At 47.8% G+C, this 11,632-nt stretch overlaps 2 protein-coding genes across 3 annotated transcripts in view; both read right to left on the minus strand.

Moving 5' to 3' along the window:
* HNRNPD (heterogeneous nuclear ribonucleoprotein D) overlaps positions 1 to 5,984 on the minus strand; it is an 11,107-nt gene extending 5,123 nt beyond the window's left edge. Inside the window, 5 exon segments of the mRNA XM_058804306.1 lie at positions 262 to 393; positions 1,105 to 1,266; positions 2,052 to 2,220; positions 5,504 to 5,924; positions 5,927 to 5,984. Of these exon segments, the coding sequence (XP_058660289.1) occupies positions 262 to 393; positions 1,105 to 1,266; positions 2,052 to 2,220; positions 5,504 to 5,924; positions 5,927 to 5,969 (927 nt within the window). The 5' untranslated portion in view covers positions 5,970 to 5,984.
* A 1,382-nt stretch (positions 5,985 to 7,366) lies between these two features.
* HNRNPDL (heterogeneous nuclear ribonucleoprotein D like) lies at positions 7,367 to 11,313 on the minus strand. Of its 2 annotated transcripts, XR_009274723.1 has the most exons (9): positions 11,141 to 11,313; positions 10,681 to 10,849; positions 10,431 to 10,592; positions 10,046 to 10,177; positions 9,817 to 9,931; positions 9,073 to 9,240; positions 8,813 to 8,909; positions 8,328 to 8,431; positions 7,367 to 7,636 (listed from the first exon to the last, which is right to left on the minus strand). XR_009274723.1 is itself a non-coding variant. In XM_058804307.1 (8 exons), the coding sequence occupies exons 1-7, from the start codon at positions 11,227 to 11,229 to the stop codon at positions 8,839 to 8,841; spliced, it is 906 nt and encodes a 301-aa protein (XP_058660290.1). In that variant the 5' UTR covers positions 11,230 to 11,300; the 3' UTR covers positions 7,367 to 7,636; positions 8,813 to 8,838. The 2 variants fall into 2 exon arrangements, 1 of the variants encoding a protein (XP_058660290.1); XM_058804307.1 differs by lacking the exon at positions 8,328 to 8,431 and having other exon boundaries at positions 11,141 to 11,300.
* Positions 11,314 to 11,632: the final 319 nt, after the last annotated feature.

An 11,632-nucleotide genomic window follows, 5' to 3' on the forward strand; every position in this document is an offset into this window, starting at 1 on the left:
ATGTGGGAGCTGCACCATGGAAAGAGTGCTGGGGTCCAGCCCTCTCCCCATGAGGGTGCAGTACAAACCACACCTGAAACCCAGCTCAGAAACTAGGGTAACAGTCACCTACATAAATACTTCACAGGCCCAATGCCTACATGTGACAAATAATGCTTACAGGTAGGTACTGGCAGACAATTATCCCCAAACAGATGCCACTGGTAATGTAATTCCCTCTATTGTCACAGTTCTGTTTGTCTAGGAAAAAAATCCACCTACTTTACTAAGCCCAACATTGTGGTATTTCTTCTCCATTATTTTCTTCACTGGTTCCTCCTCCTTGAAAGTAATGAAGCAAAATCCACGCCTCTTGTTAGTTTTGTTGTCCATGGGGAGCTCTATGGATTCGACCTGGTGGAAGACAGTGATTTTACCTTTTATCCTGCCATTCATGTCACTGCAAAATCCTTCTAACAGGTCATACTGTTACTGAAATTACTTAGATTTGAATATGACAATATGACAAATACAGAGTCAAAGTTCTCTGTACCTACAGCACATGGGACTTCCCAGGCAAACAGTAGTTAAAGTCTTTAGTCCAGAGTAAACTATCTGTAAGTTTGGAACAGGGCACGTATTTAGCAGCCAAGCTGCCTGAACAGTTATGACCTGAAGCTGGCACCATCTGATAACAAGCAAGCTCATACAAGACCAGCTTTTAAAAACTTCAGTGATACTTAGCTTGTCTGCACCACCAAAAACTGGGGACAGAGACTACACAGTTGTACAGAATTTAGGCAAAACTGTCTCAACCTGTGCTACAGGAGATGAGCTGGGGGGCTGAAGAGCATCTCACTGACCAAAGCATCCTGCTCTAAACACTGCCTCCCTCTCCGATATATCCCAGCTCCCCCTTCCATCAAACCAGGCTGCTCAACTCAGAGCCTGTAACTGAACATCAACATTCTGACCACTAACACACATGGAACTACTATGGCCATAAAGCTTACATTAGCTTTACGTTAGCATCCATGCAGCTGCACGTGGGGAATGTTTTCTATTAATACATTTGTGAAGACAGAACAGGTTCCACAAATAAAAGCAGTTTGTTTCACCACATACCTCACCAAAAGCTCCAAAGTATTCCCGGATTTTCTCCTCAGGTGTGTCTGGAGATAAGCCCCCAACAAAAATCTTTTTAACAGGTTCTTTTGTTTTCATGGCTTTAGCTCTTTTTGGATCAATGACCTTTCCATTCAGCTTGTGTTCTTTCTGGTCCATGACCTGAGGATAATTAAAACAGAGTTTTACACAGTTCATGCTAAATATTTCACTGATGTTTTGAGTAAGGCCAAAATTGATTCAATTTCAATACTTGGATCACACCATTAAGTTGTTGCACAAAAACAAAGTTCTGTGATTTTTGATCACTATCCACTGACAGTTCTGACAACTGGAACCACTTATTACCCAGCAGAAGCTAGAGTGTAACACCTCTCAAAAAGTACTCTTCTCATCCTCAAACCTTATGAAATAAAAAATCTGTACTTTAGATATCACAAAGGTCACGAGGTGAAAACATTTCTGTGTGCTGCATCCACAGCATTTTAGAAAAGCTAACAACTAATTTTTGCTTGGACAGAGCTTAAATGTATCAAAGCTATTGGCCGTACTCTAGGGATTCATGGTGCAGCTCTGGATTGTAGCAGAGCTGTACTACAGAAGTCCTACAGTACAGCTATAGGACCAGAAGTTCTTTGCAATTGCTGCTTTCACAGCAGCAGGCAGCAGACATTTATACACAGCATTTTTCAAGTGCCCAAGTCCAGTGGCTTGCAGAACCTGTAAATGCCCAAATCCATACATACCTCAGGAATCACTGCTGGTCCTGGACACAGCATCATGAGTAAGATGGTTCATAAAAGAAAGCATTTTCACAAGCACATGAAACATACTGCACCCCTGAATCATCTTTAGCAGGAGATGCAAGAACAACTCCTACAGTCACCCTAGTGAGTGCTTTATCTCTGACACCTGAATTTGAACATGTTTCAGTACTTTAATCCTACCTTATCCACACTCTCTGACTCTTTGAAGAGCACAAAGCCAAAGCCTCTCGATCTCCCAGTGATGGGGTCCAACTTGAGAGTGCAGTCCACAACTTCACCAAACTTGGAGAAGTAGTCCTTCAGATCCTTCTTCGTGGTGTCCCAGCTAAGGCCACCAATGAACATTTTCCTGTTAAGGCAAGTTGGTCAATCTGTAAATGTGTGTTACCCAAAATCCTGCACTGCCAAGCTTTATGAGCCCAATACCCTAATGCATGGAGCTGGCAGGATTTTATCAGTCATAGCACTACACACACAGGCCTGCACTTTTTGACAACTTGCTTAAGTGAGTCTGGCCAGGACAGATAAAGATTTTCACATAAACAAACATTTTTCACTGTCTTCTCCTGCAGCTGCTTACTCTGCTGTCCCAAGAAACCACTAGTAGTAGTGACAAAAAGATAATTTACTACTCCTTCACATCCCCATCACACGTTCAATTCCATCCAGTTATCTGTGGAGCCTCCACAAACTGAAACACACGCAGGCAGATTAGATTTGTAAGGAAGTGTGGTTAAAACAGAAGCATTTATCTACCAGTCTGGACTGGACATATGCCCAAATTAATAAATTAAAATAAATTTAGTCAAGTCCCCTTCCCCAGAAAGCCATTATGAAAAAGCAAAGTATTGGATGGTCAGAAGTTCTTTCCTCACAAAAACTTTATATAAACACCTGGCATAATCCATTACCATCAAGAGAATGTCATTTCAGTATTTCTACAGCACCAGTGCTGCTGGGCAGATATGAATTATGTGTACAGCACATAATTCATAATCAAAAGCACACTGGAAGCTTAGAATCAAATCATGATCATCCCAGCATGTCAGTAAGGCATAAAACCCCAAAATTTTAAAATATGAAAAATCAAGCCAGTATACCCACAAATGAAACATTCCAGGTTATTAGGCATAGGGCTTAGGAACCCATTCAAAAGAGGATTTGATTTGAGATGATCTCTTCTAATACTGATAAAGAAGATTTTACTTTGAGCTGTAACCAAAAAATATGATCCATGATGATCTATAAAAGCACTTTCTACAAAGCTTAGCCTGTCTTCACTGTCCTAACTTATTTCACAATCAGACACAGTTATCAGAAAACCTGAAAAACCACTGTCTCATGTTTCCAACCCTTCCACTTCCCACGCACAAACATTGCTGCCAATCATGTGAAAGCACTGTACCTCCACAGCTCAAACTGCCTCAAACCAAAAGCTGCTCCTTTGAACTAGCTCTGCTGACTTAGCTGCGCTCTCACAGAATTAACAAGAGCACTCCATTTCTGACAAAATCCATACCGATGAGGGGTTCGGGAGCTTCAGATGTTTTTATAGCAAGTGCCCAATTCTGTCAAGAAGGAGCACCAATTCCCCATCCCTTTATCTACTTTTCCAGTTAGTTCCAGATCTCCCTTCAACCAAGCACCAACAGCCCTTTCTATCAGCTGTGACTTCTTACTGTCCTCATGGACGAAAGGGCCCACCAGGTAAACCAGCAGCCTCACCCCAGCATAGGCAGTACAGCAAAGGAGCTTTCTGCCCTTTGCTCACCCATCATGAAGGTCCTTAGCTTGTCTGCTGTTCTGTGGAGGGCTTCTGTGTTTCTGACACAGGAGGGGTAGGGATGCTCCAGCAGCTTCTACTGAACTGACACTTGCTACACAAACCACCTGCCTCCATGTGAACATGCAGACCCTGCTCTGTACTCCTAGGGACAGGCACACCAACAACCACGAGCTTGAAACCAAGAGCCTTGGCAGGTTTTCCATCTCTCCACGCAGGAACTGCACCTCTGAGCCCACTCACAGAGCAGCAAACGACAGCTGCTCCTACATCAACCACTGCTCCAAGGGACACTGAGCTCAGGGCTACACCACAAACATGAGCACAATTCAGGAGCAGGGGCACAGTGCTGCCAAAAGCTTGTAAAATTCACACATTTCCTAGCCCACAGTATGGCTGGTCTAAGCCACATCAGCACATACAGCTTCCCAAAATAAGTTACCAGAAGTGCACTGGGAAAGCTTTCAAACCTTAGCTGAACAAGGTATCACAGATCGGCTTTTTGCCCTTTACTACCAGAAGTGTTGTCACAAAACTTTATTTCCTGTGCAGCATGAAGAATTGATAGGTCAAAAAGACTGAACCAGACAACGAGTCAATGTGTGATACCTGTAATCACTGCCCATTGTCACTGCACGGCTTAGAGACCACTTTTTCTAAGCTCTCTTGCCTCAAAAGAACCTGAGTTTGCACATGAAAACCCTTTAATTGCTGTGTATTCAAGGGTAATAAGTAAAACAAACACACAAACGCCAAAGGCATTTACAGCTGTTAAGAGCAGCTGAAAAGTAACAAAACCATTTTAATTTCTGCTAATCCCAGCAAAATACTCAAAAAAGGATTCCTGCTCTCTCTCTCTCTCTGCATTATCCCAGATTATTTACATCTCTCTCAGCAACACCCCAGGTTATTACTGAAGGAGGAAGACACTCAGGAAGGTTTTGCAGCAGGAATCAGCAGGACACAGCAGTAAGCACTCCTTTATCCAGGTTACTTTCTGCCTTGACCAAAAACAGACCTGCAGCTCGAGTTTCACGGCCCGACAGGAGACAGCAGAGTGCAACAGCCTGTCCTGTCGCTGGATTTATTGCACACAAATTTCACTGGCAATACAGAGGGACACTGCCCCAGGCAGAGACCCTATAAAGATTAAAAGCTGTATTTACTCGCCATACAACAGAGTAATAGAACATGCTGAGCTGGAAGGGACCTATCAGAATCATCAAGTCCAACTCCCAGCCCTGCATAGGACACCCCAAGAGTCACACCATGTGCCTGAGAACATTTTCCAAGCGCTTCTGGAACTTGTCAGACTTGGTGCTGTAACCACTTCCCTGTTCTATTGCCCAACCGCCCTCTAGGTGAAAAACCTTTTCCTGGTGCATAACCTGAACCTCCCCCGGCTCAGCTTCCTGCCTTTTCAACTCCTACTTCTCAAGTTAGGACACCACCTAACATAATCCTCCCGACAAGTTCCGAAGAAGCAGGGACATGTTTTAGGCTGGGAAGAAGTCCCGGTGCCTCTGGCACTCAGCTAACACTCAGTAATGTTTGCAGCACAGGGCAACACTGCAACTGCAACCAGCGCATTCGGCTACACCGAATTCCTGTCCTCACGCATGCACCGCACTTTAACTTATAGAAAAAGCATCGTTAAAAAGGAAAATAAGTAAAAGCGGCCTGCAGTTAGTTTGAGGCACATCGCACCGTTCGCACATCGCGGGACCAGACACCGCCCCCGCCGCTCGGCCCGTGACGTCGCCGAGGCGCCAAGTAAACAAACAGGGCAGCGAGCGGGGCCGGGGGCGCCGCGCCCCGCCCGGGACCGCAACCCGCCCCCGCCGCTCACCCTTCGTCCTCCTCGTTCTTGCTGGCGTCGATCTTGGCTCCCTCCGACTCGACCCCGCCGCCACCGCCGCCTCCCCCATCGGTGCTCCCCGCCCCCGCCTGCCCCTCAGGCTGCTCCGCCGGCTCCGCCGCGCTGCCCCCGGCGCCAGCCGCTACCGCCGCCGAGTCCAGAGCGAACTGCTGATCCGACATGGCGCCGCCGCCGCCCCGCACCGGCCACCTCCGGTGCCGCCGCCTCCCCGCCGAGGCCCCGGCCCCGCTGGCGGCCCCGGCCGAGCGCGCCGATCCCGCCGATCCCTCCTCCTCTCGCTCCCTGTTTTTAATGGCGCCGCCACCGACCCAACCTAAAATGGCGGCCGGAAGGAGCGCGGCGGGCGGACACGTGACACCGCCCCCGGGAGCCGTGAGGGAGCGCGGGGGGAGCTCGGCACGGGCCTGGGAGCAGCCGGGTCCTGGGGGGCCGACATGGACACTCACGGAATCGATAGGGCTGGGCTAGGCCTCTGGAGATCGTACAGTTCAACCCCCCCGCCCAAGGCAGGGCCACAGGAACAGGTCGGGGAGAGTTTGGAATGGCTCCAGAGAGGGAGACTCAACTTCCCTGGGCAGCTGTTCCAGTGGTCTGCCACCCTCCACGTAAGAAGTCCTTCCTCATAGTGAAGTGGAACTTGTCGTGTTTAGGTTTGTGGCCGTTGCTCCTTGTCCTGTCACTGGGCAGCACTGAAAATCACCATCCTCTTGGCACCTGCCTTTGAGATATTGATGTGCATGGTGAGATCCCCTTCAGCCTTCTCCAGACCAAACAGGCCCAGCTCCCACAGTCTCTCCTCATGAGAGAGAAGCTCCAGCCCCCATCATCTTTGTGGCCCTTCAGTGGAGCCTCTGCAGGAGCCCCTGGCCTTTCTTGTGCTGAGCCCAGACCTGCACACTGTACTCCAGCTGCACTTCACTAGCACGGAGTGCAAGGATTACAGATTGAAGTAAAACTTGGATCTTAGTGGGGTTTTGCGTGTTAAATTCCTGGAGCAATGAAGCCATGCTCTTGTGGCACACGTCTCCCTCAGCTGCTGTGGAGGGCAGTGCTGGATCTAGCTACATTCACGAATGCAGTGTAGGAACTCACACACTGTTGTGGCTTCTTGCTGATTCTTCAGTTTGTAGTCAGTGACATCAGTGAGTTTTAACAAGCAAGGTTTATTTTGATGCTTGACTAGGTATTTGTGCTGAAAAACATGAAATCTTCAGGCAGACTGCTGCAATCCTTTTGCCTCAGACAAAACATGCTCCTTTACCCATCCCAACCACTCTAATCCAGAAATCTGCTGGGCTAATGCAGTGTTCCTTCTCCAGCATTAAGGCTTTTAGTTGTTGCTCGCTAGTGTGCACTAGATGGGAAACCTGTTCTCTGAAGGTGAGAAGATCCAGTACAGCACCCAACTTGTACAGAAAATAGTTGCTGATCCTGAAGTTCAAGAACTTGTAGTCTCCTGCTTGGAATTGAAGTGGTATGGGAAAGTAACTAGGCTACATTCTAGAATACTTGAGGTTTTAAGTGCTTGAGAAGCCTTGAAAAGCTCTAACTCCTAGAGCAGTGCCATCAGCATTGAAAAGGTGCTGCTATAGTTCTAGATCTCTCCTGAGATGTACAAAACTGGCAGCGTTGTGCCACAGACCATTCTCTCCTTGCTGCTGCAGAGGGCAAGACAGGACTCTGCCATCTTCCCACAGTGATGCAAATTCCAAGGAGAAAGAAGGGGGTGTATAGACCTGTTCTCACAGTAACCTTGATCTCCAGAGAGAGCTGGCCTTCTATCCAACTAAAACTATAGTTACACCACTTAAGGGTGACAGCAAGACTCCACACTCACTTAAGTAAGCATTTATTAGAGAATCTTTTAACATGAAATTATACAAATAAAGTTTGTATAAACACAAGTCCACATTGTGTCATAACATGAATGGAAAAAAGAAAGTAAAAACCATAAAAGAAAACTAGTCGGCCGCTATGTACAGTTGGACACAGTTGTGTCATTCACTAAAAGTCTTTTACAAAATAGTCATTTCCTCTCACGAAGACCACCCTCCATTCACTCACGATGCGTTGCAAGATGGCTTTTTGTCACAGTATCTCTACCTAAAAAATCAAGACAAAATGCATGTCAGATCTGTGGCAGTTACTACAGGATTGTTAAAAGGTCCATTTTCATGAACTGCTTTAAGTCTTCTATATATTCCTTTCTTCACTGTTAAAGATCATATGCATATTTATTACGGTAACACAAGAGGTTTGTTTAGTTACCCATTAGTAATTTACTTTCCCAAATATCCAGCCCATGTAGGATGCTGCTCCAAAACAGCAACCATCCAATTTAGACAAGCAAGCAGGCTCTGGATCACTTCTTTTCCATTGGAAACACTGCCAAAAGGCTTTCTGATTATTTGCTTATACAACTAAACGACTTATGTGCAACACAAGTCAGGTCACTTTAGTTCAGACAGTCCATATGCATATGATCTTTAATGTTTATCCAGATTTAAAAGTTCGTTTTGGTTTGCAGATTTCACTATTAGCTATAAAAAGAAAAAAAGCAAGCATTAAAATCTTAAAGAATGCACATTTAAAATGAGGTTCCACAATTGAAATACAACACTAAACAGAAGACCAAATGATTAAGCTGTAAAGGCATTTATGTACTTTAACTCCTGTAAAAAACCATTTAAGTTAAAGACACTTAATCTCCAAAAAAGATTAAAAAAAGAAGCCAAAGTCTGAAGTTTTCCACTTTAATCTTTACGCTGGTACATGAAGTTGGAAGAGACCATACCACAGGACAGCGTTTTCTGGTGTATGCCTTGCGCTCTGCCTGCAACGTGCGACCCCAGAGATAGACGTGGTCAGGGTGACACACGGCCTGCAATGAAGTTCCCGCTGGCGGGTACAAACAAGGTATAATGTCAGAGTTAGAAGACAACATTCTTGTTTTCCTTAAGTTGTACCCATTTCAGTACTTTACCTGTTAATACTTCTAATAAGTTTAATTATTCCTCTAGATCACCTGGTACACAACGCAAACCAGAAAAACTCTTATGTTTTTCTGAAGTACTAAAGAAGATAAAGTCACACTTTTACAAAGTTAAAGATCTATAGACACGTAGGCAAAGCTGGTTTTAAAAAAAAAGTATTTTTTAAGTTAACAAAAGCTTAATTAAAGGAAAAGTCATGCTAGGCAAGTTTTTACTCTTCGTTTGTCTATTGATCTTTAAATTAGATTAGGCACGGTCGGAGTGGAGCGTGTGCTCCTGTACACACCTGTTTGTCAGGTACTAGGTACTGCCTTAGTAGGGCTGGTAGTTGTTTTGGTGGTTGCCGCCGCCACGGGACGCCTTCCCATACGTGCTCTGTTGGCCTGCAGGGAGCATGTGGGGAAAAACAGAACCCACAGGCGTTAGCACCAGCCTCAGAGGGAAACTTCCCCCACAGCAGCACACCAAGGGATCCCATATTCAGAGCCATGGGCTGACCAAGAGCAGCGTTGCTCTTGCTATGGGAATGAGGGCAAAGGCACTTACCACTGTAATCTGTGTATCCCGGCCCATATCCGTAGTTGGGATAGTTGTACCCAGAGTAGTCGTAGCCTCCATAGCCACTGTAGCTCTGGTCACTGTAAGCGCTATTGTAATTCCCATAGCCTTGATCATAATAGTTATTAAATCCTTGGTTCCAGTTTTGTCCCTGACCTGAAAACAAGCATAGCAAGTATAAGTTTCAAAACTTACTTCACTAAGTGCCCCTTCATCTAACTTTCTGGATACCAGAATAATCATTAATTGCCTGAGCCCCAAGTGACACCACAGGATGAGCCTCGCAGCATGGTGTGAGTTGCGTCTGCTTGACCTTCAAGGACTGAGATGCATTAACCTCAATGTACCAGCTGATCCCTTCTGATCCATTTGAAGGTGCAGCAAAGTGGCCACCCCACACCTTAGCAAACAGCTCCTAGTTTCCTGCCCTTGGGCCAATTAAGTGAATCCCTCTGAAGTGAAAGTGTAAGTGTGCTGGCTACACTGACCACTAAAGGTGCACAGAAGCACCCTACATCCACCCTGCCCCTTCACCACTTGAATGCAAGCAGATCAAGAAGAGATTCCTCAGCTTCAACAGGCAACCATAACCACCAAAACACCACTTACTCACAGGCTACTTTACACATTTGATTTAAATGAGATCTGCACGCAACTTGCAACCTGGAATATCTACAAACACCAGAGTGTTTGGTAAGTGCTTAGATTAACAGAGCCACAGAAAATACTCACCCCGTCCACGCCCCCTTCCGCCTCCACGTCCACCAGAAGAATTGCTTTTCCCTCCTTTCTGCTGCTGCTGCTGCTGCCTGTACACCTCTTTGGGCTGTGCTACTTTGATTTCACACTGTAAGGAGAGAAATCCTTTAACTTACTAAGAATTCCAAGAGCATTCTGTGAGTCTCTTTCACAGAAGCCTACAGAGATAGATTTCACATGCTGAGAACAAGAGTTGTCCTACCTTGCCTGAACCAATCTGGTGGTATCTGCTCTCTAGTAACTTCTTTACTGGCTCTTCGTCTGTGTATGTGATAAAACAGAAGCCTCTCCTTTCATTCGTCTTTGTGTCCATGGGAAGTTCAATGTTTTCAATCTGAAATCAAAATGAATACAAACAATGCATGAAATCTGAAAGCAACCTTTTATGCCACCAGAACTATCTGGCAGTGCAGAATCTACAGACTACTTTTGACAGCTATAAATCAGACCATTACAGTTTTATGAAATCATTAACATATAGATTCAACTATCTCTAGTTTTGACCAAGTCCCTTCTCACAAGTTCTTTCGTAAGAGAGGCAAGACTACACTTGAGAATTAGAGATATTCTTATATAGTATACTATACCTCGCCAAAAGCACCAAAGTACTCCTTAATCTGTTCTTCAGAAGTATCTGGACTCAGCCCACCAACAAACACTTTTTTGGGTGGCTCCTTCCCTTTCAGTGCTTTTGCCCTTTTAGGATCTATTAACTTGCCATCCAGTTTGTGTTCCTTCAGTTCCAACACCTAAAAAGCAGACAAAGGAACAAAGTCTCAGACCACCACAGCCACACCAGCTGGCTTCGTGCCCTGGGTCCGCAGGAAAAGCACGCACCTTCTCCACGCTGGCAGCATCCTTGAAGAGCACGAACCCAAACCCCCTCGACCTTCCAGTGACCGGGTCTGTTTTGATCGTGCAATCCACAACCTCGCCAAAGCGCGAGAGATACTCCGTCAGGTCCTTTTTGCTGGTGTCCCAGCTGAGGCCTCCAATGAACATTTTCCTGGAGGGAAGGAAGCGGGGACGGGTTCGGGTGAGAGCGCCGGGAGAGCCCCCCCCGGGCCCCACAGGCCGCCGCTGACGTCAGGGCCCCGCTCGGCCCCCCCATCCGTGTCCCCGCCCCGCGGAAACTGGGTCACCGCCCGGGACACAAAGGCGGGCGCGGCCATGGAGCGGGAAGGGAAGGCCGCGCTGCCCCCGGCCCCCGAGCCGCCCCCCCGAGCCGCAGGGCGGACGGCGGACATGGACGCGCGACTCCCCCGCACCTCCCCCCCCACCACATCCCCGGCCCTACCCGTCGTCCTGCTGGTTCTTGCTCGCGTTGATCTTGGAGCCCTCGGCGAACTCCTCCTGGCCGCCGCTCATCTCGGTCGCGTCCTCCATGGTGGGGCGAGGGCGGCGGGGGTGCTCGTGCGAGCGGCGGAGACAGCGGAGACCTGCGCCCGGCAGAAAATGGCGGCGGAAGAGATCCGGGCACCGCCTGCGCCTCTTTTATATAGCCGCGCCGGCAGCCAATCAGCGCCGCCCTCCCGCCCGGCGCCGCAGCGCCCCCGGCGGCTCGCGGCGGGTCTGCAGCAGCCGCTCTGCGGCCGCCATCGCGCGGGCTGGGCCGGGCCGGTGCCGCGGCTCCGGGCGGGCACGGGCACCGCCGCACCGGGGACCGCGCTACGGGCGGGTGCCGGGCTCAGCGGGCTGGCCGGCGGTGGGTTGTAACGCGTAACCCAGAAACCCCGTTCCGCCGCCGCCGGCGGGGAGGGGCGGGGCGGGCGCTCCGTGGGCGGGCACA

The sequence above is a fragment of the Ammospiza caudacuta genome, chromosome 4 (genome assembly GCF_027887145.1).
Source record: "Ammospiza caudacuta isolate bAmmCau1 chromosome 4, bAmmCau1.pri, whole genome shotgun sequence".
NCBI lineage: Eukaryota > Metazoa > Chordata > Aves > Passeriformes > Passerellidae > Ammospiza > Ammospiza caudacuta.